General features: G+C 44.8%; 1 protein-coding gene across 2 annotated transcripts in view; it reads right to left on the minus strand.

Annotated features, from left to right (window-relative positions):
• Positions 1–26,797, minus strand: part of MRPS31 (mitochondrial ribosomal protein S31) — a 50,076-nt gene that overhangs the window by 18,751 nt on the left and 4,528 nt on the right. Inside the window, exons 3-5 of one of the 2 annotated variants that reach the window (XM_028161347.2) lie at positions 15,354–15,509; positions 13,954–14,094; positions 7,243–7,316 (exon numbers count right to left, since the gene is read on the minus strand). In XM_028161347.2, the coding sequence (XP_028017148.2) occupies positions 7,243–7,316; positions 13,954–14,094; positions 15,354–15,509 (371 nt within the window). Of the gene's footprint in view, positions 1–7,242; positions 7,317–13,953; positions 14,095–15,353; positions 15,513–26,797 lie in introns of both variants that reach the window. The other variant, XM_028161346.2, reaches the window with a different exon arrangement.

The following is a 26,797-nucleotide window of genomic DNA, read 5'->3' on the forward strand; positions in this document are numbered from 1 at the left end:
GTCCTGGATTGTGAGAGGGATGTCCGACTGCCCGTTTAGGCCCGATCCCAGTGGGATCGGGCCTAAACGGGCAGTCGGACATCCCTCAAGGGGTCTCATATTGGAGAGGGTACAGGCTGGGCTGAGGGAGAACCCCCCTCCGTGCACGAATTTCGTGCACCGGGCCTCTAGTGATTATAATAATAATGACAATGATACTACTACTAATGGACACTGAGAACTTACTCTTTACTAAATGCTTTTTGTATATTAGTTCATTTAATCCTCACAACCAACTCTTAATGGTAAGGTAGCATAACATCATGTAATATACCAATCACTTGTTTTGAAAATTTAAGGTATCTTTCAAGAATGAGTCATATTCCTAGGAGTCACTGCTGGTGAGAATGTAAAATGGTACAATCACTTTGGAAAATAGTTTTGCAGTTTCTTTAAAAGTTGAGAATACACTTAGCATGCAACCATTTTACTCCTAAATATTTACCCCAAAGAAAACATATGTCCATACAAAGACTTAAACAGTAAAGTTCATGTATGACTATGCCTTAAAGACTTAAACAGAAAAGTTCATGTATGACTATGTTGGCCTAGAGCAGCTGATACAGAGAAAATATCATAGTAATCAGGTATATTAACCTTTTTTACAGAGTAATAATAACAGTAAAATAACTTATTATGGTCATACTTTTAAAATTCATTCAGTGGACACTGATCAACCTATGTCTTCTCATGATGATGCTAATAATTTTGTTTTTTAAAATTAAATTTCTTGGGGTCACATTGGTTAACATGAACATATAGGTTTCAGGTGTGGGTTTCTATGTTATAAGATCTATGTATTGCAGTGTGCCCAGCACCCAAAGTCAAATCTTCTCTTTTCACCATATATTAGGACCCCTTTCTTCCACCACCTCTTCCCTCTGGCAACCAACACACTGCTATTTGTGTTCATGAGTTTCAGTTTTATATCCCCCATATGAGTAAAATTATATGGTTCTTAGCTTTTTCTGACTTATTTCACTTAGCATGTTCTTAAGGTCTATCCATGTTGTTGCAAATGGTGCTATTTCATTCTTTCTTATGGCTAAGTAGTATTGCATTTTGTGTATGTACCACATCTTCTTTATCCAGTCCTCTATCACAGGACATTTTGGTTGCTTACATGTTTTGGCCACTATGAATAATGCTGCAATGAACATAGGGGTACATATATCTTTGTGAATATATGTTTTTCAGGGTGTGGTTTTTTGGGTTTTTTTTTTGTACATACCCAGGAGAGGGATTGCTGGGTCATATGGTAGCTCTATTCTTACTTTTTTGATCAATCACCAGACTGCTTTCTATAGTGGTTGTACCAGACTACATTCCCACCAGAAGTGAATGAGGGTTCCCTTTTTTCCACAACTTCTGCAACACTTGCTATTACTTGTCTTGTTGATAATAACCATTCTAACAGGTGTGAGGTGGTATCTCATTGTAGTTTTGATTTGCATTTCCCTAATTGCCAGTGAGGTTGAACATCTTTTCATATATTTATTGACTGTTTATCTGTCTTCTTGGGAGAGGTGTGCTTTTAGGACATCAGCCCTCTTTTTTGATTGAGTTGTTTGTTTGGTGTTGAGTTGTATGAGTTCTTTATATATTTTGGAAATTAAACTTTTGTGGGAGCAACTGTTTGCAAATATCATCTCCATCTGGTTAACTGCCTCTTTGTTTTCAGTTTCTTTTGCTGTGCAGAAGCTTTTTGGTTTGATATAGTCCCATTTGTTTATTTTTGCCTTTACTTCCCTTGCCTTTGGAGCCAAGTTCATAAAATGTTCTCTACGACCTAGGTCCATAAGTTTGGTACCTATAGTTTCTTCTATGTAACTTATTGTTTCAAGTCTTATATTTAGGTCTTTGATCAATTTTGAATTAATTTTTATACACAGGGACAAACTATAATCCAGTTTCATTCATTTGCATGTGGCTTTCTAGTTTTCCCAACACCAATTATTGAAGAGACTATTTTTACTCCATTGTGTATTTCTGGCTCCTTTGTTGAAAATTATAAAAAATGAAGTTGCATATATAGTGTTTTTTTTTCCCTTTTGCGTGCATATCATCTTCATCTTCCTATGCTAGTTCATACCTTTTATGTTGTCACAAATTATCTGTTTATACTGTAAGTTTTTGGCGATCTTATTCTTAGTGTTGTGACCTTATGTTCTTTGTTTCAGGTAGAATAACCCCCTTGAGTATTTCCTGCAGTGGAGGATTTCTGATGTTAAAATCCCTCAGCTTCTGTATGTCTGGGAACATCTTTATTTCTCCTTCATATCTATACTTATAATAGGGTAATATGCAAATTAGTCAGGATGCTGTCACAGTAACAACCGACTGATCAGCAGGCTGCAGGAGAAGGAAGAGGGAGAAGGCGGTGCCTTGGGAGAAGGCAGTAGGGAGAGGTAAGAAGGCCAGCACCACGGGAGAAGGCAGAAGAGAGAAGGTGAGAAGGCAGAGGGAGAAGGTGAGAAGGCCGGTGTCACAGGAGAAGGCAGAAGGGATAAGGTGGCAGTTAGGTAGTTAGGGGGATCAGGCCAGGAGGGGAGAGCAGTTAGGGGGATCAGGCTGGCAGGGGAGCAATTAGGGGCATCAGGCAGGTGAGCAGTTAGGAGCTAGTGGTTCTGGATTGCGAGAGGGATCCCAGATTGGAGAGGGTACAGGCCGGGCTGAGCACTGTCCTCCCCTTTCCCCCTAGCCCCCGTGCATGAATTTCATGTACCGAGCTTCTAGTATAAAGAATAATTTTGCTGGGTATATTATTTGTGGCTGATAATTTCTTTCACATGTTTGAATATTTGGTTCCACTCTCTTCTGGCTTGCAGATTTTCTGCTGAGAAGTTAGATGAAATTCTGATGCATTTTTCTTTGTAGGTCACTTTTTTTTTTTCCCCCCTGACTGCTTTGAGAATTTCTTCTTTGTCATCAATTTTTGAGTTTCAATATCAAGTGCCTTGGAGATGGCCTCTTTTGATTAAGGTAACTAGGTGTTCTTTTTGTTTCTTGTATTCAAGGACTTAGTTTTTTCCATAGGTTTGGGAAGTTCTCATCCACTATTTGTTTGAATAGATTCTCCGTTCCCTACTCCCTCTTCTTCCTCTGCAATGCCTATAATTCTAATATTGCTTTTTTTTTTTTTTTTTTTTTGATGGAGTCAGATAGTTCTTGTGGAGCTCTTTCATTTTTCATTATGCTCAGGTCTCTCTCTTCTTCTCTCTGCACCATTTTTAGGTGGCTATCTTCAATATCACTAATTCTTCTCTCCATCTTGTTGGCTCTGTTTTCTATGCACAGTTCACTTTTTATCACCTTAATTGCATACTTCATTTCCAGGATTTGATTGTGTGTGTGTTTTTTTTTAAATATTTTTATTGATTTCACAGAGGAATGGAGAGGGATAGAAACATCAATGATGAAAGACAGTCACTGATCGGCTGCCTCCTGCATGTCCACACTGGGGACTGAGCCTACAACCTGGGCATGTGCCTTGACCAGGAATTGAACCCTGATCTCCTGGTTCATAGGTTGATGACAACCACTGACCCATGCTGGCTGGGCATGATTGGCTCTTTTTTAAAGTTTCAATTTTGTTGGTAAAGTACTTGTTTTGTTCATCCTCCCCCCACCCCCCACCGGGTGCATTTAATTGCCTGTCTGCAATTTCTCATATCTTGTTGAGTATTTTCAGAACTGCAATCTTAAAATCTGTCATTTATATCACATATTTCCATGTGTTCCAGTTGACTTACTGGGGATTTTCCATTTTCTTTTTGATCATCCTCATTACTGTGGCTATTCATGGTATTTGCTGTTTTCCTTCGCCTAGGCATTTATATAACAGCTTCCTTTGAAGAGGTCTATTTTCCAGTAGATGGTGCTGAATCACATGATTTTTCTAGTTCTGTGATCTCCTAGTCTTGACCTCCATGGCTTTCGTAAGACAGTACAGCCATGCTGTTGGGGGTGGGGTTAGTTTTGCCCTCACTGTATTGGTGACCCCTAACCTCCATGGGGCACCCCACCTGGGGATCTGTCAGAGGGAAACCGCAGTTCTACTATAACTGTTTTTGGTTTACAGATAATATGCTCCTCGAATCAACTCCAAAGGCAACTGGAGGCGAGTTTGGGGAGTCCAATAAGTGGCAGGGATCTGTGGTTCTGTTTCTTTGTCTGAAGCACCACAGTTTGCCCCAACTGTGGAGAACTGCATGGTAGAACCCTGTGCTCTATCAGGCGTCTGCTGATTTAGACACTGTTCACCCTGCTGGACTACCCCCCAATGTTCTCTGTTCCTCCTGGCTGAAGAAAGTGCCTGCCCGCACCAGCTTCCTCCCCTCTCCACATTGAGCCTCGAGCTACCAGCTGCAGGGATATGTCTGTGGGCTGTCTACATTTTCCTCCCTTCTCATCTCCCTGTTTATTCCTGGTTACCCATCTTTAGATGTTTTAATATAGGAGTTTCTCAGGCGTGCCTCTGTATTGAGCAGAGACTTCTTTGTTGAATTATAGCTAGTTAATTTGTTGTAATTTCAGGAGGAGAGGCTAAAGGGATCTCTCACACTGCCATTCCCGACGTTTCATCATTATTAACTAGAGGCCCAGTGCACAAAATTCGTGCATGGGTAGGGTCCTTAGGCCTGGCCAGTGATCATGGCCGATGGGGGCCTTTCTTCCCCTCTGCCAGCCCGGGCCTTCCTTTGTTCCGTGCTACCCCCCAGTGGTTAGCGCACGTCATAGCGAGCAATTGAATTCCCAGTCTCCCGGTCGAACTCCCAAGGGGACATTTTGCATATTAGCCTTTTATATATATAGAAGATAGATGTTAATAGCTGCGACTATTTATTGAATGTGCACTATGATCCAGGCACTATGCCTGATACTTCAATTATATTATTTTATTTAATCCTTGAGATTAGCCCCATTTTATAGGTGATGGATGTGAAACTCAGAGAGGTTAGTATGGCAGAATATGAAGTTCAATAATCTAGATACCCAAACCAAATCTCTCCAGGATAAGCAACAGGGTCTAGAATTATATTCTTTGCAGCACTGGTAAGAATTTAGTAGGGAGCAAAATGTGGCAATCACGGAACAGAAGAACTCATTCATTTGTTCAGTAAATAATTACTGAATGCCAACTATAAGTCAGGCATTATTTTAGGTGGTAGGGAAACAACAGTGAATAAATACTAAATTTACGTTTGCACATTATTGCTATTCTTGTATTTAATTGGGGGAAAATGACATTCAAATGCAATATAGCTTATTAAAACAATACCTTCCTTAGAGTAAACTGACATAAATTTGTGTATTACTTTCCTTATTTAGAGTTTCATTATTTTATAAAATACAGTAGAGGCCCAGTGCACAAAATTTGTGCACTGGGGGTATGTGGTGTCCCTAAGCCCAGTCTGCACCCTCTCCAATCTGGGACCCCTTGGACATCCCTCTCACAATCCAGGTCTGCTGGCTCCCAACCGCTCGCCTGCCTTCCTGATTGCCCCTAAATGCTTCTGCCTGCCAGCCTGATCACCCCTAACCACTCCTCTGCCAGCCTGATCGACACCTAACTGCTCCCCTGCTGGCCTGGCTCCCCGCAACTGCCCTCCCCTGCCAGCCCGGTCACCCCTAACTGCCCTCCCCTGCCGGCCTGGTTGCCCCTAACTGCCCTCCCCTGCAGGCCTGGTCCCCCGCCCCCAATGCCCTCCCTTCCCTGCAGGCCTGGTTGCCCCCAACTGCCCTCCCCTGTAGGCTGGTCCCCTCCAACTGCCCTCCCTTCCCTGCAGGCCTGGCTGCCCACAACTGCCCTCCCCTGTTGGCCATCTTGTGGTGGCCATCTTATGACCACATGGTGGCAGCCATCTTGTGACCACCTGGGAGCGGCCATCTTGTGCAAGGGTGTGACAGTCAATTTGCATATTACCTCTTTATTATATAGGATATAACTTTTATTATCTCCTTGCTAGCTAATTTCACTTTTAGAAATAAGATTTCTGATTTAACAAAAGCAAGCTGACTCTTTCAAGAATCTAAGTGTCTCTTCTGGCTATTCATTAGATGGACAATAGCAATTGCCCCAACAACAAATTCCCTTTCTGAGGCAAGCTTAACAGTTGCCACTTCATTAGGGAAGAGGTGATCCATTCCCCATGCCTGTGCATTTCCTTTTCATCACACAGGACAGAATGCAGTTGGCACAATACAGGATGGGGTGTTCTCTTAGCTTTAACTTCATTTAAATGAACAAACATTCATTGAATTAACTCCTTTCCTTTATGGGTATATATTTTTAGCCCAATTTGTTCAAAAAAGGATTTAAGATTTAAGATAACTAATTCCTAGTATCTGTAAGCCACTTGGCTAGGTGCTACTATAAAAAGATCACTGAGACCTAACCCCTAATATCATGAGCTTATTGAACAGTAGGAAAATCAGTAAATGGTAGAAAGTTTAAATGAGTTACTGGACGGGGGGGGGGGGGGGGCTAGGAACTTAAATATTAAATATAAAATTATGTCTACTAAGGTCCAACAAGCTTACAATCTTTAGAATTGGAAGTCACTTGTAAGCTGGAGATCATCTGTATTGAATTTCTTCATTTATTTTATCAGTAAATCAAACTTAATGCCAAGCAAGAAGATACTCTTATTTCTCTTTAATTAGACTTAAAAGGGCGAATTTGAAGGATTTGACTTCTTGCCCAAAGAAGGAGAAAAAATAGAGAACAGACTGTGCACAAAGAAAAAAACACAACAAGTCTGCTAAATATATTCCTTGAATGCCCCTCATCCCATCTCCTACGCAATCACTAAATCAGTAAGTTAGGTCTATCAATGCTGTCTAGACAGTGAAATGCCTTTCGGCAGAAACCAGTGTATCTTTCTGCAATAGTACACAGGTACATTGCAAATGGTGGGAGATCATTAATGTTCTACTCCAAATTAGTAGCCAATCTATAGCTCTAGATTCATGTGGCTGGTAGTCAGTCCTTACCTCCCATTGCCTCACAGAATGAAACATTTCAAGAGAAAAATATGACCAAGGCTAGCAATGTCAACAAGTACATTCATAAGCAGGATCCATGCCAATGACAGGATGGAATATTTAAATACCTGATTATTATGCAATCATACATTAAGGACGTTTATAAATGATGGAATTTTTCTATACATGAGAAATAGTGTTCTTTTCTTAACAAACCTGTTTCAAGTGCCTCTTCAGTAGGTGCCTTAACAGCAAAAATATTAAGTCTCTTTCCCTTAAATATACTTTTCCTAAAATTAAAGAAGAAAAAATAATTTATTCAATGAGTACTTTTATACACCATCAATAAAAATTGTTTATGAGAGAAAAATTTTATATAAAGTATTCAATGTAGATATAAAAATAATTCCATAGATGATACCAGACATTTTAATTAAACTGCCATATCTTTAAGACTGGTAACTAAAAATAGGAACAGATGAACTTGAATTTTTACATCATAATACAACAAAACAGTTAAAAGCCTAATTTCCAAAATACCTAATTGGAAAGATTAGCCTAATTTGCCATAATTTTTATTTGCTCCATTTCATATTAATGTTTTAAAAAACTCAATGTTGTGGGAAACTACCAAAATATGCAAAATTAGAAGTTGTTATAAATGAATCTAGAACTTCTGGTCAAGATGTCAAAGTAGGTTAACTCTATGTTCACTTCCTCCTGAGACCATATCAAAATTACAACTAAGAAAAAAATGTACAACTAAGAAACATCAAAAGACTAACAAAACAGAACTCCCATCACTAAGAATACAAAGGAGTAGCCTCCATGATACTGGTAGAAAGAGTAGAGATTTGAAAGGACTGGTTCCAAACTCACGTGTTGGTTATGAATCGGGAGGGATAGCTCTGATGTAGAGGTCCTCCCTGAGGGTGAGGAGTCCCAGCCCAATACCGGACACCCAGCCTAGACCATCAGTGGCAGGAATAGGAGTCCCCACAACATCTGGCTGTGAAAATTAGCTTGGATTCTGTCCGGGTGAGAGGGAGGTCTGCTGGAGTTCCAGGCTTTCCTCTTAAAGGGCTTATTCACTAAGGGACTCACTTACTTTGAACTCCAGCATTGGGATAGTAGCTCAAAGCACCAGGGACAAACAGGGAAGAACTGAATTGTCTGGCTTCAGGGTGAAGGTTGGAGGAGTAGTTCTTTCCAGTACTAAAAGTGCTGGCAGGTGCCATTGTCCTTTTGCTGAGCCCTCCCCCTATCCAGCCTGCTAGTGCCATATCTGAGTCTGCATCCAACTTGTTCCCCCTGGTAATTCCCTGAGAATCCACCCCACATAACTTTTGCACATGGCAGAACCTTTCAGTGGCTGTTATTCACAAGTGGTTGGCCTCAGCCCTCAATGTGGACTTCCCTAAAATCTCTGAAAGGTTCCAAACAACCCCAAACAAGAAGTGGCCAGCCTCAGTGTGCCCTATACCTCTTTCTAAGTAGTCCCCAGCCCAGCACTAGTGGCAGCTGGCTTCTGGCATTGGTTTGCAGCCTAGCCTCTCTCACGCACCTCCAAACTCAGCAGAGGCAGTTACCAAACACTCACTTTGTAGGTTCTACCAAGTGGCTTCAGGGTTGGGCACAGGTAGCAGCTGACTAAGGCCTGTACTGATACCCGCCCCCCTACCCTCAAGAGGCCCCAGAACCAACACACCAAGAGGCCAGCTTCAGACCACACCAGGACACCACCCAATTAGTTCCATAAATGACAAACCAGGCACCAGAGCCCTGCTACAGCAAATCCCACTATGTGGGGTCAGCCCCCAAACAACAGCTCGTCTGCTGTATTCATGGCCAATCCTTACAACCAGTCAGTCTGAAGGTCAATCCCACCCACTCACTGATGTAGCAATAGCAATCAAGACTCAACCACAACAAGAAGGTAAACACAACCCACACAAGGAACATTTCTGGAGCACCTGGCTCAGGTGATCAGGAAGACTGTGCCATTGTGCCCCATAGGACACCTATCACGTAAGGCTACCATGCCAAGACTGGGAGATGGATCAGATCCACCTAATACATAGAAACAAACAGGGAGGCAGCCAAAATGAAGAGGCAAAGAAACATGTCCCAAATGAAAGAACAGAGCAAATCTCCAGACAAAGAACTAAACAAAATGGAGGCAAGTAATCTACCAGATGCAGAGTTCAAAACACTGGCTATAAGGATGCTCAATGAACTTATGGGAAGAGTAGATGAACTCAGTGAGAATTACACAAAATGATAGAAGTCATAAAAAAGACTTCAAAATGGAAGAATACAAAAATGGAAATGAAGAATACATTAGATGGAATCAACAGCAGATTACATGAAGCAGAGGATCATTATCAGTGGTTTGGAGATAAGGTAGCAGAAAACAACCAATCAGAACAGCAAAAAGAATAAAGAAAAAAAAAAGGGAATAGTTTAAGGGACCTCTGGGGCAACATCAAGCATAACAAGATTTGCATCACAGATGTACAAGAAGAAGAGAAACAGCAAAGGATTGAAAACCTATTTGAAGAAATAACGACTGAAAACTTCCCTATCCTGGCAAAGGAAATAGACATACTAGGTGTACCGGATAATAATGTGGATTTTTTTCAATAGATGAGTTACACATGTAATTTGATATGTATGCTATTTTGTTGTATTGACAGCAAGCTTCAAAACTTCATATGTCAAATTTGCTGAAGGTGTTTACATCATAGATACTTTTATGCTTAAAAATGTCGAATTTCGTGCCAAAAAAAAGAGCAATCTGTGGCAAGTTTTAATTCATTACTTTATTTTGAAGAAAAGTGCTGCTGAAAGTTATCGTATACTTTGGGAAGCTTATGGTGAACATGCTCCATCTCAAGATACTTGTGAACGCTGGTTTAAAAGCTATAAAAGTGATGATTTCGATGTGAAAGACAAAGACATCCAGGTCAACCAGAAAAGTTTGAAGACCAACAATTACAAGCGTTATTGGATAAAGATGTGTGTCAAACTCAAAAACAGCTTGCAGGAAGACTAAACGTTGGTCAGCAAACAATTTCAAATAGTTTACAAGCAATGGGAAAGATTTTAAAGGAAGGAAAATGGGTGCCACATCAACTGAATGAAAGACAAATGGAAAACCGAAAAGTCGTCAGTAAAATGTTGCTTCAACGGCACAAAAGAAAGTCTTTTTTGCATTGAATTGTGACTGGTGATGAAAAGTGGATTTATTTTGAGAATCCCAAATGCACAAAATCATGGGTTGATACAAGTCAACCATCAACATTGACTGCAAGGCCAAATCACTTTGGAAAGAAGACAATGCTCTGCGTTTGGTGGGATCAGGAAGGTGTGGTGTAATATGAGCTTCTAAAACCAGGTGAAACTGTTAATACTGATCGCTACCGACAACAAATAATCCATTTGAACCACACTTTGATCATGAAATGACCAGAATGTGCCAGAAGACACGGCAAAGTAATTTTGCTTCATGATAACGTACCATCACATACTTCAAAACCAGTTAAAGACACGTTAAAAGATCTTGCCTGGGATGTACTAGTATTAACCCACCCTCCATATTCACCAGGCCTTGCTCCTTCAGATTACCACTTGTTCTAACTGATGGCACAAACACTTTCTGAGAAGAACTTCAAAACATACGAAGAAGTGGAAAATTGGGTCTCTGAATGGTTTGCCTCAAAACAAGAAAATTTCTATTGGGATGGTACCCACAAATTACCTGAAAGATGGGGGAAATGTGTAGCTATTGATGGATATTACTTTGAATAAAGAAGCACTTTTGATGATTCTCTTGAAATTATCGTGTTTTCTTTGATTACAAAATCCGCCATTAACCGGTACACCTAGTACAGTGGTCAGCAAACTCATTAGTCAACAGAGCCAAATATCAACAGTACAACAATTGAAATTTCTTTTGAGAGCCAAATTTTTTAAACTTAAACTTCTTCTAACTCCACTTCTTCAAAATAGACTCGCCCAGGCTGTGGTATTTTGTGGAAGAGTCACACTCAAGGGGCCAAAGAGCCGTATGTGGCTCGCGAGCCGCAGTTTGCTGACCACGGACCTAGTACAAGTCTAGGAAGCGAAGAGTCCCAAAGAAAATATACCAAAGAGGCCCCCTCCCACCCCGCCCCCCCCACACACAAAAATGTTGCTAAAGTCAGCATATGTCTTAAAGGCAGAAAATAGTGCATTTTTAAAAAATATGTATATGTGTTTTTAAAATTGATTTTAGAGAGAGAGGAAGGAAGAGGGAGAACGAGATAGAAACATCAATGAGAGAGAAACAGATTGGCTGCCTCCTGCACACCTCCTACTGAGGATTGAGCCCGCAACCTGGGCATGTGCCCTGATTGGGAATTGAACCAATGACCTCTTGGTGCATGGACTGATGCTCAACCACTGAGCCACACTGACCAGGCTACATGTTTAATTAGAGATTATAATTATAAATGATTGGACAGATAAATAAAAACATTCCCACTTACAAAGCAATGGTTCTGGCCCGGTTGATGTGGCTCAGTGGTTGAACATAAACCAATGATTCTCTCTCATCACCGATGTTTCTATCTCTCCCTCCCTCTCCCTTCCTCTCTCTGAAATAAATTAAAAATAAATAAAAAATAAAACAAAAACTAAGCAATTATTCTGTAATTTTAAAATAATAATGAACTTTCTTGACATAACTATTAAAACTAATGTCAGGTAACTTTTCCTTGTATATTTTAATCAACTGCTGTATCACTCAATTCACATTCGTGTTTAAGTACATTTACTGGCAGATTAAAATCAGTTTATAAAGATAGGGTTAGCATGGTTGGTATGGCTCAGTGGTTGAGCACTGATCCAAGCACTGAGAGGTCACAGGTTCAATTCCCAGTCAGGGAACATGCCTCCCTTGCAGGCTCAATCCCCAGTAAGGGATTGAGGCAGCTAATATATGTGTCTCTTTCATCAATGTTTCTCTGTCTTGCATTCTTCTCCCTACCCAGCAGTCCCTCAACCTCAAGTCAGGTGAACAGGATGATGGATTAAAGCAGGGGTCCTCAAACTTTTTAAACAGGGGGCCAGTTCACTGTCCCTCAGACCGTTGGAGGGCTGGACTATAGTTTGAAAAAAAAAACTATGAACAAATTCCTATGCACACTGCACATATCTTATTTTGAAGTAAAAAAACAAAACGGCAAAAACACCCGCATGTGGCCCGTGGGCCGTAGTTTGAGGACGCCTGGATTAAAGTAACTCACAGTAAAGAGGGAATGATTCAGCAAAGTATGGAATTTTAAAAGCACAATGTACTAAAGAGGGAGGGAAGGAAACAATTTGCTGTGCAACTACTAAATATGGTTTATACATGTTTCTTTCCTATTATTCAAGAAAGACATTAAGCCAGGCTTCACTTTCAGCATTTTATAGATGGGGAAACAGAACGATTTCCCCAGTCACAGAATTAGTCGGTGGCACAGTGCCAAGATTCTGAGGCGGGCTAGTGTGACTCTAAAGCCAGTGCTCTGTGACTCACACCTCTCTGTCTCTAGCTGAAAAAAATCAGAGCAGCCTGGACGGTCTCAGTCTGTCCCAAGTCAGAGCAGGGTGAACACCTTGGTATCCCACCACTGCTTCTCTTTTTCTAGAGTTATTTTTTTTTAACACAGTCATTATATGCACATAAATCCCTTTCCTACTTTTTTAGCGTCTCTCTTGCTGCCTTCTAATTTTTAATGGTAGCTAAATCAAACAATGGTATAGCATTCTGATGTAGTTGCATGGAATTATCTCAAAGACTGATTCAAAGAAGATTCAATTTAAATATTCTTGAGGAATCTTAAGTAAAACTCTAATACACATCCTACTTTGTTCAATAATATATCATAGCTGTAAAATCACTTTAAATTAGTAATTCAAATAACCTTCCAAAGTCACTGTAACATCTTGAACTTCTTTTGTTAACTGCTGACCATCTTTTCCAATCTTCCTGTACAACTTAGCAATTTACTAGTAACACTTGGAAGGAACTAACTCAAGTTGCAGAGATTGTACTTAAAATCCATAAAATATACATAAAAAACATTCCATTTGTGAGCCCATCTGCTATAAAGTTGAGTTAGTTTTGTCAGACCATACTAAATATCTGGTTTCCCCCTCCCCAACTATCACTCTATGGGCTTGTGAGAGAAAGAAAACAGAAACTTTATGTAAATACAGATAGCTTTCTGTAACAAAATATGTAAGGCAAGCCTTAGCATCTCTAAGAACTGCAAATTGCTAAATTCAAATTACCACAAGTAATCTACCATTTTAAGGTATTATAGGATCATCCTTTCTTTGATGGTGAGTTAATTCTCTAAGGTATGAAAAAAGATTATTATATAGAGATAAAAGGGGTATATGAACATACATTATTAGACATATATCAGAATGAAAAATAATGTTTCTCTCAAAATGTTCATTTGTTCAGAATACAGTCAGCTCTATTTATTATAAATCAGGAGACCTCTATTCCCCAGGTGTAAGGCAGGGCCCATTTTAATTTATGGTAAAGAAAAGCTTAGGTATGTTAAACTCAGAAGAATTTTCCCTTGCCCTGGCTGGGTAGCCAAGATTGCGGGTGCAATCCTTCAGTTGGGCACATAGAAGAATCAACCAATGAATGCATAAATAAATGAAACAACAAATCGATGTTTCTCTTTCTCTCTCTATAAAATCAATCAATGAATTAAAAAAAGTATTTTTTTTTAACTTTCCCTCTCTAGGAAATGGTACATGGAGTGTAAGGAGACAGATATAAATACATTCATAATGTTCCTATTAGCAATAATATGCGCAGCAATAAAGTAAAACTACAGAGAAACAAACAAAACCAGATAGACTGCAAAGTTTCAATACCTTTTGCTAAGATCGACGGTCTTCTCCTGGCCAACATAATTGTCAGATCCTTCATCAAACTGAATCTGATGAACTGGTCTTGTACTAGCTCTAGCTGTGGCAGATTTGACAACTTTCATATCTGATATTATGTTACTGAAACTGAAATATGAAAAATCAAGGGTATTATAAATTTGATCTATTGAATAATAGAAGACATGACTCACAGCATTTAATTTTTATTTCACTCCTATGCAGTAATATAACATAATTTACATAAAAGATTATGTTACATATTAACATTCATAATCCACAGACCACTAAGATTTGTTTCCTTCTGTGTTTTAAATATGTCAAAGTGGGAGGAAATGAAGACATCTGTAATAGTGTAGACAATAAAAAAAAGAAGAAAAAAAAAGATGATACTCTTCAGATGTGTTCATTTAAAATATAAATTAAAAGTGTCACTTATTGCCTGGCTGCCTTGACTCAGTGGTTGAGCGTCGACCTATGAACCACGAGGTCACGGTTTGATTCCCAGTCAGGGCACATGCCTGGGTTGCAGGCTCGATCCCGAGTGTGTGGCATGCAGGAGGCAGCTGATCAATGATTCTCATTACTGATGTTTCTATCTCCCTCTCCCTTCCTCTCTGAAATAAAAAAATACATATTTTAAAAATAAAAAGAATAAAAGTGTCACCTATGTAAAATTATCAAGCATCTAGAGCAGTTGATATACAATCAGTATCTCTATACTTATCACATAGATTAAAACAACTAAATTAAAGTTAAAAATTAGCCATATTTATTGCCTTGTATTTGTTCAAATGCAAATAAATGAGTGATCTGACAGTCCAGTCATCTGTATTTTTTTTAACTTCCTGAGAGAAATCTTACAACATGCTCATTGAGAACTACTGATTTAGATTGCTCTCCAAAACAAAGCAATGCTACTCCTGACTACATTTCATCAGCAAGTGGTATAACTTGGTATAAAGTAATGAGATGAGAGAAGTGGAAAGATGTCAGCTAAAACTTAATAAGAGGGAAAAAGAGAATGGGCCTGAAGATGATCATATTGTGCATAACACCAGAAAATTATTTAATGGGAAAAAATTAATCTTCTCAGAGAAACTGTTTTATTCTTTATTTATTTTAAGTAACATCACTGAATTTATCATTTCTTTTTAAGGGACAAGAAATTGTGCAACTTCTGAAAATGAAAGTTTAATCACTTAATTGTTCTTTTAAAAACTAATTTTACTTAAGACATCAGTTGTTTTTTTAAAACAACTATTCCATTTATGAAGCATATATTACATATAAATGAACATATTATGTATATTACTCATCAGTTACATGAAAATAGGCTATTTTGAGATACCAGTATTACTATTTGACATGCTATTTGATTCACTAACCTAATTTTAGGTCTTTCTCCTTTTTTCTGTGCCCTTGAGGCTTCCTCATGCTGCTTGAGCTGCCTGAGCAGCTCTGACTTGGTTGTCTGCTTGTCAAATGGGAGAGAATCTGCAACAGCAGATGCAGCAGCCACCAACTCAGGACTCAGTGACTCACTTCTGAAAAAGAAAATGAAAAACAAATGAAAAAGAAAAAAAGAGGCATTATTTATCATGCCACTAGTTTAGTGGACAGTAAAATGATTTTTTCAGAGAAAATGTTTTTTGTTTTTTGTTGTTCAAAAAAGAATCATTCAGTCCTAGCCGGTGTGGCTCATCTGTCAAAAGGTTGCTGGTTTAATTCCCAGTCAGGGCACATGCCCAGGTTGAGGTTTGGTCCCTGGTCATGTACGGGAGGCAAGTGATCAACGTTTCTCTCTCACATCGATGTCTCGCTCTCTCTCTCCCCCTCTCCCTTCCTCTCTCTAAAATCAATAAAGACATACAAAAGTATCAGTTTCTGACAAAATCAAGAATTCTTAAATATTAGCTATCAGTTTTATATAAACTTAAATGTTTTTACTGAATTTTTAGATAGAGACTAAGGGAGAGGGATAAATAGAAACATCAATGAGAGAGAAACATAGATAGGCTGCCTTCTGAATAACCCTTCTACTGGGAATAGAGTCCCAAACCTGGGCATGTGCCCTGACAGGGAATCAAACCTTCGATCTCTTAGTGCATGGAGCTATGCTCAACAGAGCCACAACAGCTGGGCAGTGATGAGAACTTTTAAAAAATATCTTTTAACAATCTATTCTATCCTATAATTCACACTATTTCATGAATACATGCTTTTTCACTTTATACCCTTCTGTGCTTCTGAACTTCTTTAAAATGAACTGTGTGACAATTTCAGAAAAGGAACCCTGAGGAAGTGAACAATACTATTTAGTGGACACGTAAATTGTCATAACTTTTTGAGGCAATTTGGTGAGGTATATCATAAACCTAAAAAATATATAAATGTTTTGACCTGGCAATTCCACTTCTGGGAATATTTATCTACAGAAAACATATATGGGATTTGAGGGATAACTGTACTCTCCAAACTCAAGACCTAAGAAATTATATCCACTGTGCCTGAAAGGCAAACCATCTCTCAGCTATACAATTGGGAGATGTTTCTCATTCTAAGTCCCTCCAGACAGAACAATGCTAAAATTTAGAAATGGCTTCTGAACAGAGATCAAATCCAGGGCAGTGTCAAGAAGACAGGGTGTAAAGATGACCATGGCTATAAACCCTTTGTTAAGATCTTGGAAAGATTTAAATTAGTAACTCAAAGAGCCTTTCAAACAAGCAGGACTTCTAAGAAACTTAAGGGTGTGGTCCACAGCCTCTCGGGAACTCAGGTAGAAGAGGACCTTAGTTCCCAAACTGTGCCCTAAGGCATCCTGGAGCACAACAGGGAAATACAGTGTCTGTCACTGACCTTGTGAATACTAACTCAAGGTAGTACACGCTTTTAACGTTACACTGCTACACTCCTTTAGATGATATACTGTATGTGTGAAGATGGTTTTCTGGCAATTGCTGTGATAAAAAGCAAGTACTCTTAAAAAAATCAATGCAGCACAGGAAATGAGAGTGGTGGTATCCAATCTTTTTATTTTTAATTTTTATTTGTTTTAGAGAGAGAGGAAGGGGGGAGACAGAGAAAAATCAATTTGTTATTCCATTTATTTATGCATTCATTGGTTGATATTTGTATGTGCCCTGACCAGGGATCAAGCCCACAACCTTGGTGTATTGGGATGATGCTCTAATCAACTGAGTTACCCTATCTGATTCTAAGGCTAGGTCATAAAAACAATATAAATTTCTCCTGTCTCCCTTTCTCTTGGGACACGCCATGGGAAGCCAGTTACCATGCAGTAATAAAGTCCAAGCCACAAAGAGAGGCCACATGTAGGTGTTTCCGCTAACAATCCCAGTCAAGGTCTCAGCTGACAGCTAGCATCAACTGCCAGACCTATGAGTGAGCTAATTTCAGATGATTCCAGCCCCTGGACTTCCAAATCTTCCAACTGAGGCCCTAGACATCATGGAGCAGAGATTGCTTTGTTCAAACTGCTGACCCACAGAATCTATAAGCATAAAAAAATGTTTTTTTATGCCACTAAATTCTTCGGTAATTGTTATACATAGTAACTATGCCAATGGTGGTTCAATATATGATACAAATAAAGAAACTTTTAAAAGCAGGCCATGGCCCTAGCCAGTTTGGCTCAGTGGAAAGGGTCCCAGGTTCGATTCTGGTCAAGGGCACGTACCTAGGTTGCCCGAACAGGAGGCAACCAATCGATGTCTCTCTCTCACATCAATGTTTCTATCTTCTCCTTCTCGCCTCCTCCTTCTTTCCACTCTCTCTAAAAATGAATGGAAAAATATCCTCAGGTGAGGATTAACATAAAAGTAAATAAATAAAAACGGGCCATGCACGAAGCGATGATAGTGCATCACGAACTAAAGATGATGCATATCATCTGTGCACCCAATTCTGTGCATATGGAATCCGTTAAGAAAAAGGGGGAGGGAACAGTAGAAATCATTAAAAAACAGGTTTTTAAAAATTCAAAACAAATGTACCTCATTCACCAATCTTTTGGTGTAAGACAAAGCTTCTTTGAAGATAGAACCACTGATAGCATTTCCAAGATATTTATATCTACACCACACACTATTCTCCACTATTCCCAATTTTGATTTCTTTAAGGAGAAACATTGAGCAAGAAGTTAAAAATGTTTACAAAACAATATGAGTGTAGAATTTTCCTAAATTTTATGCTTCTCTCATTCATATCTAATTGGAAAGCGATTTCAAAAATTACCTTTACTGAATCTTTGCATAGCATTCAAACTCATTTTAACCATTTCTATAATAGTTAATTAATTTGTATAACTATAAAAAATCACAATGTGTCATAAACAGGTCTGGGAGCTAATAAATAACTCACTCTAGATAAATATTTATATATACTAGAGGCCCAGTGCACAGATTTGTGTGTGTGTGTGGGGGGGGACCGCAGGAGGTTGGCGGGCTGTGGGGAGGGACCGTGGGAGGTTGGCCACTGGTCCCAAGGAGGGAGCCGGCCCTCGGCCCCCCTGGGAAAGGGGCTGTGTCCGCCACCACCCACCCCCGGTTCCCTGTCCCAGCGCAGGACCCAAAGGCCCTGGCGGTGTCGGGAGAGGAGGCAATGGTCGCCGGGCTGGGTGCAGAAGGAACAAATGCTGGACACAGACACTGCCATCAGTGCCCCACCACTGCGCGCCCCCCCTTCCCTTGCCGTCGCTGCGCCACCATTATGGTGGGTGGGCGGTCCCTGGGGAAGGGAGAGGACGGGAGCAAAACAAACCCTTGTGTCGAGGGGCTGACTTTGAATAGACTGCAGCGAGGGAGCTGCTCTGCTACCTATGAAACCCCAACCCAGAAGCAGGTCTCTATGAATGGTTTAGCACCAGGGGCTGATGGGGGCCAGCTGGCTGGGAGCAGGGGCCGTGGGAGTGCACTGACCGCCAGGGGGCAGCTCCTGCATTGAGTGTTTGCTCCCCTGGTGGTCAGTATGCATCATAGCAACTGGGTGACCGGTCATTCTAGTCATAAAGGTCACTTAGGCTTTTATATATATAGACTAGAGGCCTGATGCATGAAATTCATGCAAGAGCAGACCTTCTTTCCCTGGCTGCCAGCACCGGCTTCCCTCTGGCACCCGGGCCCCGGGCTTCCCTCCAGCCGCCGGCAGGCACCCGGGACCCAGGCTTCCCTCGCAGCCCTAACTTTGTCCAGAAGGTCCTCTGGAAGGACATCTGGTCTAATTAGCCTATTATGCTTTTATTATTATAGAAGATTTGTGTGTGCATTATCTATTTTATATACATATATATATTAATTTTGTTTCTAAGAGGAGGAGGAGGAGGGACCTGTTAGGTCTGATCAAATCATTGAATCATTAGCCCCTCCTCTGGGAACTGACCTTTAGACCACTTCACAATAGACATTCCCTTTCGCTTAGACCTCATTCCACTGGCTAAGAACATCATCTTTCCCCTCCAGACCTTCCCAGGACCAACCCAGAGAATTCTCCACCCAGAAAAAGCCCACTTAGAGTCCTTTAAAATCTCTGACTCTCCATTCCTGGGTGCTAGCCCCATTTGGGGGCTCAGTTCTCCAGATGACCTAATAAATTTATAATGCCTACCACTTTTGGCCTTGTGTATTCCTTCAGTACCTATTATGGTCACTCACTGAATTAGCTTACCATGCAATTATGCTTTCCAGAGATATTTTTGATATAATGTAGAAAATAAGAGATTCCATAAAAGTTCTGAAAATAATGAAAAATTAAAACATTCTGGTAAATAGGAATCTACCTTACCTGTTTATTCTGCTAAGAGAAATCAGTGATGGGGATCTTAAAGTCACATACCTTATTATGTAAATCAATGATGTCATTCATGTAAGACATTAGCACTACAATAAAATACTGCCATTTAAACTATATCGCAAATGCTAAAATATCACTGCACTTATAATTAGTGAAATATAATATTCTTGACAAGGATAAGTATTTGCAATATTTTGAAGACACCACATAAGCTCAGAGCACTGAAAATTACTAGTCAAAAGAAGTCATATAAAACAGTTATAAAAAACACTAGAGGCCCGGTGCACGAAATTCGTGCACTGGGGGTGGGGGTGGGGGTGTGTGCCCCTCAGCCCAATCTGCACCCTCTTCAATCTGGGACCCCTCAGGGGATGTCCAACTTCCAGCAGTCGGACATCCCTCTCACAATCCGGAACCGCTGGCTCCTAACCACTCACCTGCCTGCCTTCGTGATTGTCCCTAACCCCACTGCCTGCCTGCCTGCTCGCCCCTACCTTGATCTCCTGCCAGCCTGATTGCCCCTACCTTGTCCTCCCCTATCAGCCTGATCACCCCAAACTGCCTGTGCCTTGGCCCCCAGTCTGGCCTCCCTCTGGAGGCACCACCCCCATAACCCCAATGCTGCTGCCACTGCAGCTGGTTATGGCTGCCTGAGCCTTGGCCTTTGTAGCCACTGCGGCTTTGTCTGGAAAGATGTCCGGAAGACAACCACTCTAATTAGCATATTATCCTTTTATTAGTATAGATTTGGGGACCATTAAAACCACGCAGAACTTGAAGAAAACACATGGCCCTGGTCAGTTTGGCTTAATGGAGAGAGCATCGGCCTGTGGACTGAAGAGTCCAGGTTTGATTCTGATCAGGGGCACACATGCCTGGGTTTTGGGCTCAATCCCCAGTAGGGGGCCTGTGGGCGGCAGCTGATCAGTGATTCTTTTTTTTTTTTTTTAATATATTTTATTGATTTTTCACAGAGAGGAAGGGAGAGGGATAGAGAGCTAGAAACATCGATGAGAGAGAAACATCGACCAGCTGCTTCCTGCACACCCCCCACCAGGATATGTGCCAGCAACCAATGTACATGCCCTTAACCGGAATCGAACCTGGGACCTTCCAGTCCGCAGACCGACGCTCTATCCACTGAGCCAAACCGGTTTCGGCTGATCAGTGATTCTTATCATTGATGTTTCTATCTCTCTCTCCCTCTCCCTTTCTGACATTTAAAAAATATATATTTTTTAAAGAAAACACATGAGCTTCACTTTGGGCTTTGTCATCTTACAATATCCTTTGTGCAGTGTTTTAACTTCCCTCAACTTTCCTTTACCCACCTTTAAAGTGCAATCTATTTTGGGGAAGATGATCAGGAAAGTGATTCCAATGGGTAGAAGTTTTTTTTGGAGGGGATGGGTCATGATGATATTTAAAAATTGAGCATGGTGATGGTTGTACCACTCTGAATTTACTTTAAAAAACCAGTTCATTGTACACTTTAGGTGACATGTACAGTATATGGATATTTCTCAACAAAGCTGTTCTTTTATTTCTTTTTAAATAAAGACCAGTCTTATAATCAATTGCAGATGTTTACAGAGGCCCCTCAAGATTTGCTCACCATGTCCCAAATCACGGCTGTGATTCCCAGTTGCCTCCAGTCCTGGTGGATCTGGATGGTGTGGTTTGCAAAGGAGAAGGTGGCAAGAGGCTTATGGAATTTCGGCAACCCCATTCCCCCGGTCTCCTCATAGGGCACCAGGGCCATTCCCACTGTGCCAGCTCTGCTCCCTTTAACCTGTTGGGCAAAAGAATCCTGCGTGCTCTGGCCAGAAAGTGCATTCTTTCTTAGGTGGCCCGGATGCTTTTTTTAAGGTCGTTTTATGGATTCAAAAGAATAAACAGAGATGTGGAAAGCTTTTGTCAAAATCCTTTTACATGGTTCTTCCAGTGTCATGGGAAATGAGATGTGGCTCTGAATTCATCCCAAAGTGTGTCTTTGGGCAAAAGCACCCAGAACGGCACAACTCCTGCAGAATGCCCCACACACTTTGCTGTCAGGACTCAGGGGGGCTTGAGGGTGAGCGAGGCGGCGGTGCCAGCACAGGACCTGGGAGAAGGTAGCGCTTTCTACACTGCCCAGGCCACGTGGACTACAGCAGTACCCGCCCAGGTGGGCAGGGTGTTTCTGCTGTTTTGTTTTGGTCTGGCCTCCACCCCGTCAGCCACAGACCTGTGCCTGCACTGAGACTGAATGCTTTGATGGCCCTACTTTTTGGTGGACAGTGGATGCACTCCCAGAGACTGGCAGTTAGACTCTGGTGGCTTCTGAGTCCCTTGTGGGGAGAGTCCGGCCCTAGGTCAAGAACAGACTCAGGCGTCCTCGGCCAGGAGGCCTCCTTGGGCTAGGGGCCGCCACAGTTTGAAGGCTGGCCATGACCCCAATCCTGGCAGGGGTCTCCTCTGGGGTGCTGGCAGGCCTGGGCTAGGGCTGCGGGAGGTTTAGAGGCTGGTCACGCCCCCGATCCTGGTGGGGATCTCCTCTGGGGGGCTGGCAGGCCTGGGTTAGGGTCACTGGCGGTTTGGAGGCCGGTCACGCCCCCGATCCTGGTGGGGGTCTTCTCTGGGGTGCTGGCAGGCCTAGGCTAATGGCCACCCTGGTTTAGAGACTGGTCACGCCCCCGATCCTGGTGGGGGTCTCCTCTGGGGTGCTGGCAGGCCTGGGCTCTGGCGCCGCAAAGGGAGAGGTTCCTGAATCTGCTTCCCACACACCTAGGCTAGGATACATCTTGTAGGAGGCGGCTTTAATGCCCGGGGTCGGTGACCAGGTCCTCCGGAGCCTCGCTTTCTGGGCTGCAGTCCCACGTCTCCCAGTGCCCCAGCCTCGGATGCGCCCATGCAGTTGCCCCCACCACCAGCCACCTCAGCGCAGGCCACAGCAGCTGAAGCCAGCCTCTTGGAAGCCAGGCCACCACACCCACCACCTCTAGTAGCTCTCTGCTGCTTGCTCTCTGTGCCCTGTCCACTGGGGTGGGGGAGTGCTCCCAGCCCAGAGGCCCTCCCTCCCTCCGCAGCCTGGCTTGGGAAGCTGGCCTCATGCTGGGGCTACTATGCCAGCATGCCCACTCGGCTACTATGGGTGCGACTCGGGCCCCACGGAGGCCAACCTGGAGAACGTGGACCCCAGCTCTGCATCCGGCTGCTGCAGATGGCCTCGGTGGTCAACTACCACCTGCTCCTTCCACTGGCCCCATTGATCCCTCTCAGCACCAGCCATTTAGGCGAGGGTGGCGATTGCCCAGGGACATCACCCCTGGAGCGGCTGGCTGGGCCCGGCCACGCCCCCCGGGTCGCGATGGGTCCCGATACCCCAGGGAGGCTGCTGGCTGTGCCAGGCCACGCCACCCCGGGTCGCGATGGATCCCTGGACCCCCGGGAGGCTGCTGGCCGTGCCGGCCACGCCCCCCCGGGTCGCCATTGAACCTGGGACCCCCGCGGAGGCTGCTGGCCGTGCCCGGCCACGCCCCCCCGGTTCGCCATTGAACCTGGGACCCCGGGGAGGCTGCTGGCCCTGCCCGGCCACGCCCCCCCGGGTCGCCATTGAACCTGGGACCCCCGGGTGGCTGCTGGCCATGCCCGGCCACGCCCCCCCGGGTCGCGATGGGTCCCGGCACCCCAGGGAGGCTGCTGGCCGTGCCCGGCCACGCCCCCCCAGGTCGCGATGGGTCCCAGGACCCCCGGGTGGCTGCTGGCCGTGCCCGGCCACGCCTCCCCGGGTCGCGATGGGTCCCGGGACCCCCGGGAGGCTGCTGGCCGTGCCCGGCCACGCCCCCCCGGGTCGCGATGGGTCCCGGGACCCCCGGGAGGCTGCTGGCCGTGCCCGGCCACGCCCCCCGTGTCCGCCATTGAACCTGGGACCCCCGGGAGGCTGCTGGCCGTGCCCGGCCACGCCCCCCCGGGTCGCGATGGGTCCTGGGACCCCCGGGAGGCTGCTGGCCGTGCCCGGCCACGCCCCCCCGGGTCGCGATGGGTCCCGGGACCCCCGGGTGGCTGCTGGCCGTGCCCGGCCACGCCCCCCCGGGTCGCGATGGGTCCCGGGAACCCCGGGAGGCTGCTAGCCGTGCCCGGCCACGCCCCCCCCGTCTCGATGGGTCCCGGGACCCCGCGGAGGCTGCTGGCCGTGCCCGGCCACGCCCCCCGAGTCGCCATTGAACCTGGGACCCCGGGGAGGCTGCTGGCTGTGCCCGGACACGCCCCCCCGAGTCGCGATGGGTCCCGGCACCCCAGGGAGGCTGCTGGCCGTGCCCGGCCACGCCCCCCGGGTCGCGATGGGTCCCGGGACCCCCGGGTGGCTGCTGGCCGTGCCCGTGCACGCCCCCCCCCCGTCCGCCATTGAACCTGGGACCCCCGGGAGGCTGCTGGCCGTGCCCGGCCACACCCCCCCGGGTCGCGATGGGTCCCGGGACCCCGCGCAGGCTGCTGGCCGTGCCCGGCCACGCCCCCCCGGGTCGCGATGGGTCCCGGGACCCCCGGGAGGCTGCTAGCCGTGCCCGGCCACGCCCCCCCGGGTCGCCATTGAACCTGGGACCCCGGGGAGGCTGCTGGCTGTGCCCGGACACGCCCCCCCGGGTCGCGATGGGTCCCGGCACCCCAGGGAGGCTGCTGGCCGTGCCCGTGCACGCCCCCCGGGTCTGCCATTGAACCTGGGACCCCCAGGAGGCTGCTGGCCGTGCCCGGCCACGCCCCCCCGGGTCGCGATGGGTCCCGGGACCCCGCGCAGGCTGCTGGCCGTGCCCGGCCACGCCCCCCCGGGTCGCGATGGGTCCCGGCACCCCCGGGAGGCTGCTGGCCGTGCCCGGCCACGCCCCCCCGGGTCGCGATGGGTCCCGGCACCCCCGGGAGGCTGCTGGCCGTGCCCGGCCACGCCCCCCCGGGTCGCCATTGAACCTGGGACCCCGGGGAGGCTGCTGGCCGTGCCCGGCCACGCCCCCCCCCGGTCGCGATGCGTCCCGGGACCCCCGGGAGGCTGCTGGCCGTGCCCGGCCACGCCCCCCCGGGTCGCGATGGGTCCCGGGACCCCCGGGTGGCTGCTGGCCGTGCCCGGCCACGCCCCCCCGGGTCGCGATGGGTCCCGGGACCCCTGGGAGGCTGCTGGCCGTGCCCGGCCACGCCCCCCCCGTCGCGATGGGTCCCGGGACCCCCCGGGTGGCTGCTGGCCGTGCCCGGCCACGCCCCCCGTGTCCGCCATTGAACCTGGGACCCCCGGGAGGCTGCTGGCCGTGCCCGGCCACGCCTCCCCGGGTCGCGATGGGTCCCGGCACCCCAGGGAGGCTGCTGGCCGTGCCCGGCCACGCCCCCCCGGGTCGCGATGGGTCCCAGGACCCCCGGGTGGCTGCTGGCCGTGCCCGGCCACGCCTCCCCGGGTCGCGATGGGTCCCGGGACCCCAGGGAGGCTGCTGGCCGTGCCCGGCCACGCCCCCCCGGGTCGCGATGGGTCCCGGGACCCCCGGGAGGCTGCTGGCCGTGCCCGGCCACGCCCCCCCGGGTCGCGATGGGTCCAGGGACCCCGGGGAGGCTGCTGGCCGTGCATACCACGCCCCTCTAGGGTTGCCATCACTCACCAGGACCCCCGGAACTAAGAGGATTTGGCGCCGCCATCTTGGTTTTCTCAATGGCCAGTTAGGCCACCCGGAGTCCCGCCCCCAGCCTCTGGCAGGCCCAATCATGGGCATAGCGGAGGTGCGGTCAATTTGCATGTTTCTCTATTATAATGTAGGATACTAAAATTCCATGCTAGGTGGAATTTTTAAAATGGAAATTTCATATAAACAAGACCTTCAGAGACAAGAAGCTACTTTCAAATCAGGATGTAAATGATATGTTAAATAACAACTTAAAGAGACAATTATATGGCAGTTAATAGAGACATATGTAAGAAAATGTGTGAAATTCTCAATTAGATTACCTCTCCTTTCCTCTGTCTAGATTGTATACAGATATTCCCTTCTTATTTAAATATAGAACAATAACAGCATTTCTCAAGTAATTATTGAATTTTTGGTTTATAAACTGATACTTGGCCTCCATTAATTCGCTGCTCCCATCTATTCTAATTTTTTTAAAGTTTTAAATGTAAAAATTCTGCCTGGATATGAAGAGCTATAATCCAAGACTGGATCAGAATTATCGTTGACCACTTTCCACTAACCCTGTGGTCGGCAAACTGCAGCTCGCGAGCCACATGCGGCTCTTTGGCCCCTTGAGTGTGGCTCTTCCACAAAATACAATGACCTGGGCGAGTCTATTTTGAAGAAGTGGCATTAGAAGTTTAAGTTTAAAAAATTTGGCCCTTAAAAGAAATTTCAATCGTTGTACTGTTGATATTTGGCTCTGTTGACTAATGAGTTTGCCGACCACTGCACTAACCCATCCACTCCCCACCACCTGCACTGTCAAAAGTCTCTAAGAGTCCACAAGTTTGCTGCAAGTTTGTCTAGACTTCGGAAAATTCATCAAAAGAACAAGGGACAAAATCCACGTAGATAAAACAGATTACTGAAGTGATTAAATTACGTAAATTGTATATAATTATATATAATAATGATTGTTTTATTTTTAAAAGCTTCACTTTACAAAAGGCAGATTTCACACACCCAGCTTCTAAATGCACTTAGGATGATCTGTGTGCAGATATTTAGTTTGCAGTTTTTCTAAAACAGTTTGCATGTCTCTATGTCATGGATAAGAGTATTTTACATAAATGCAAATCTATGAATCTATTTTGTTCCTGGAAACACTGGTAATAGTAGATCAATAAGCATTATCTCTTCCTTTTAGATGCAGTGCTAAATCTTGGAAGAAAAACAATGAGGCACATAGATCCTGCTCTAAAGAGGTATCTGCCCAACAGAGAAGATAAATCAAACAAGTGGAGAATTAAGTAAAAAAGTTCTTTTTAAAAAAATGTTAGTGACAATAGGAAAAAAAGTAGAGAGATCAAAGTTTTAACAGACTAGTATTCAG

The sequence above is a fragment of the Eptesicus fuscus genome, chromosome 8, assembly GCF_027574615.1.
Source record: "Eptesicus fuscus isolate TK198812 chromosome 8, DD_ASM_mEF_20220401, whole genome shotgun sequence".
In the NCBI taxonomy this organism is placed as follows: domain Eukaryota; kingdom Metazoa; phylum Chordata; class Mammalia; order Chiroptera; family Vespertilionidae; genus Eptesicus; species Eptesicus fuscus.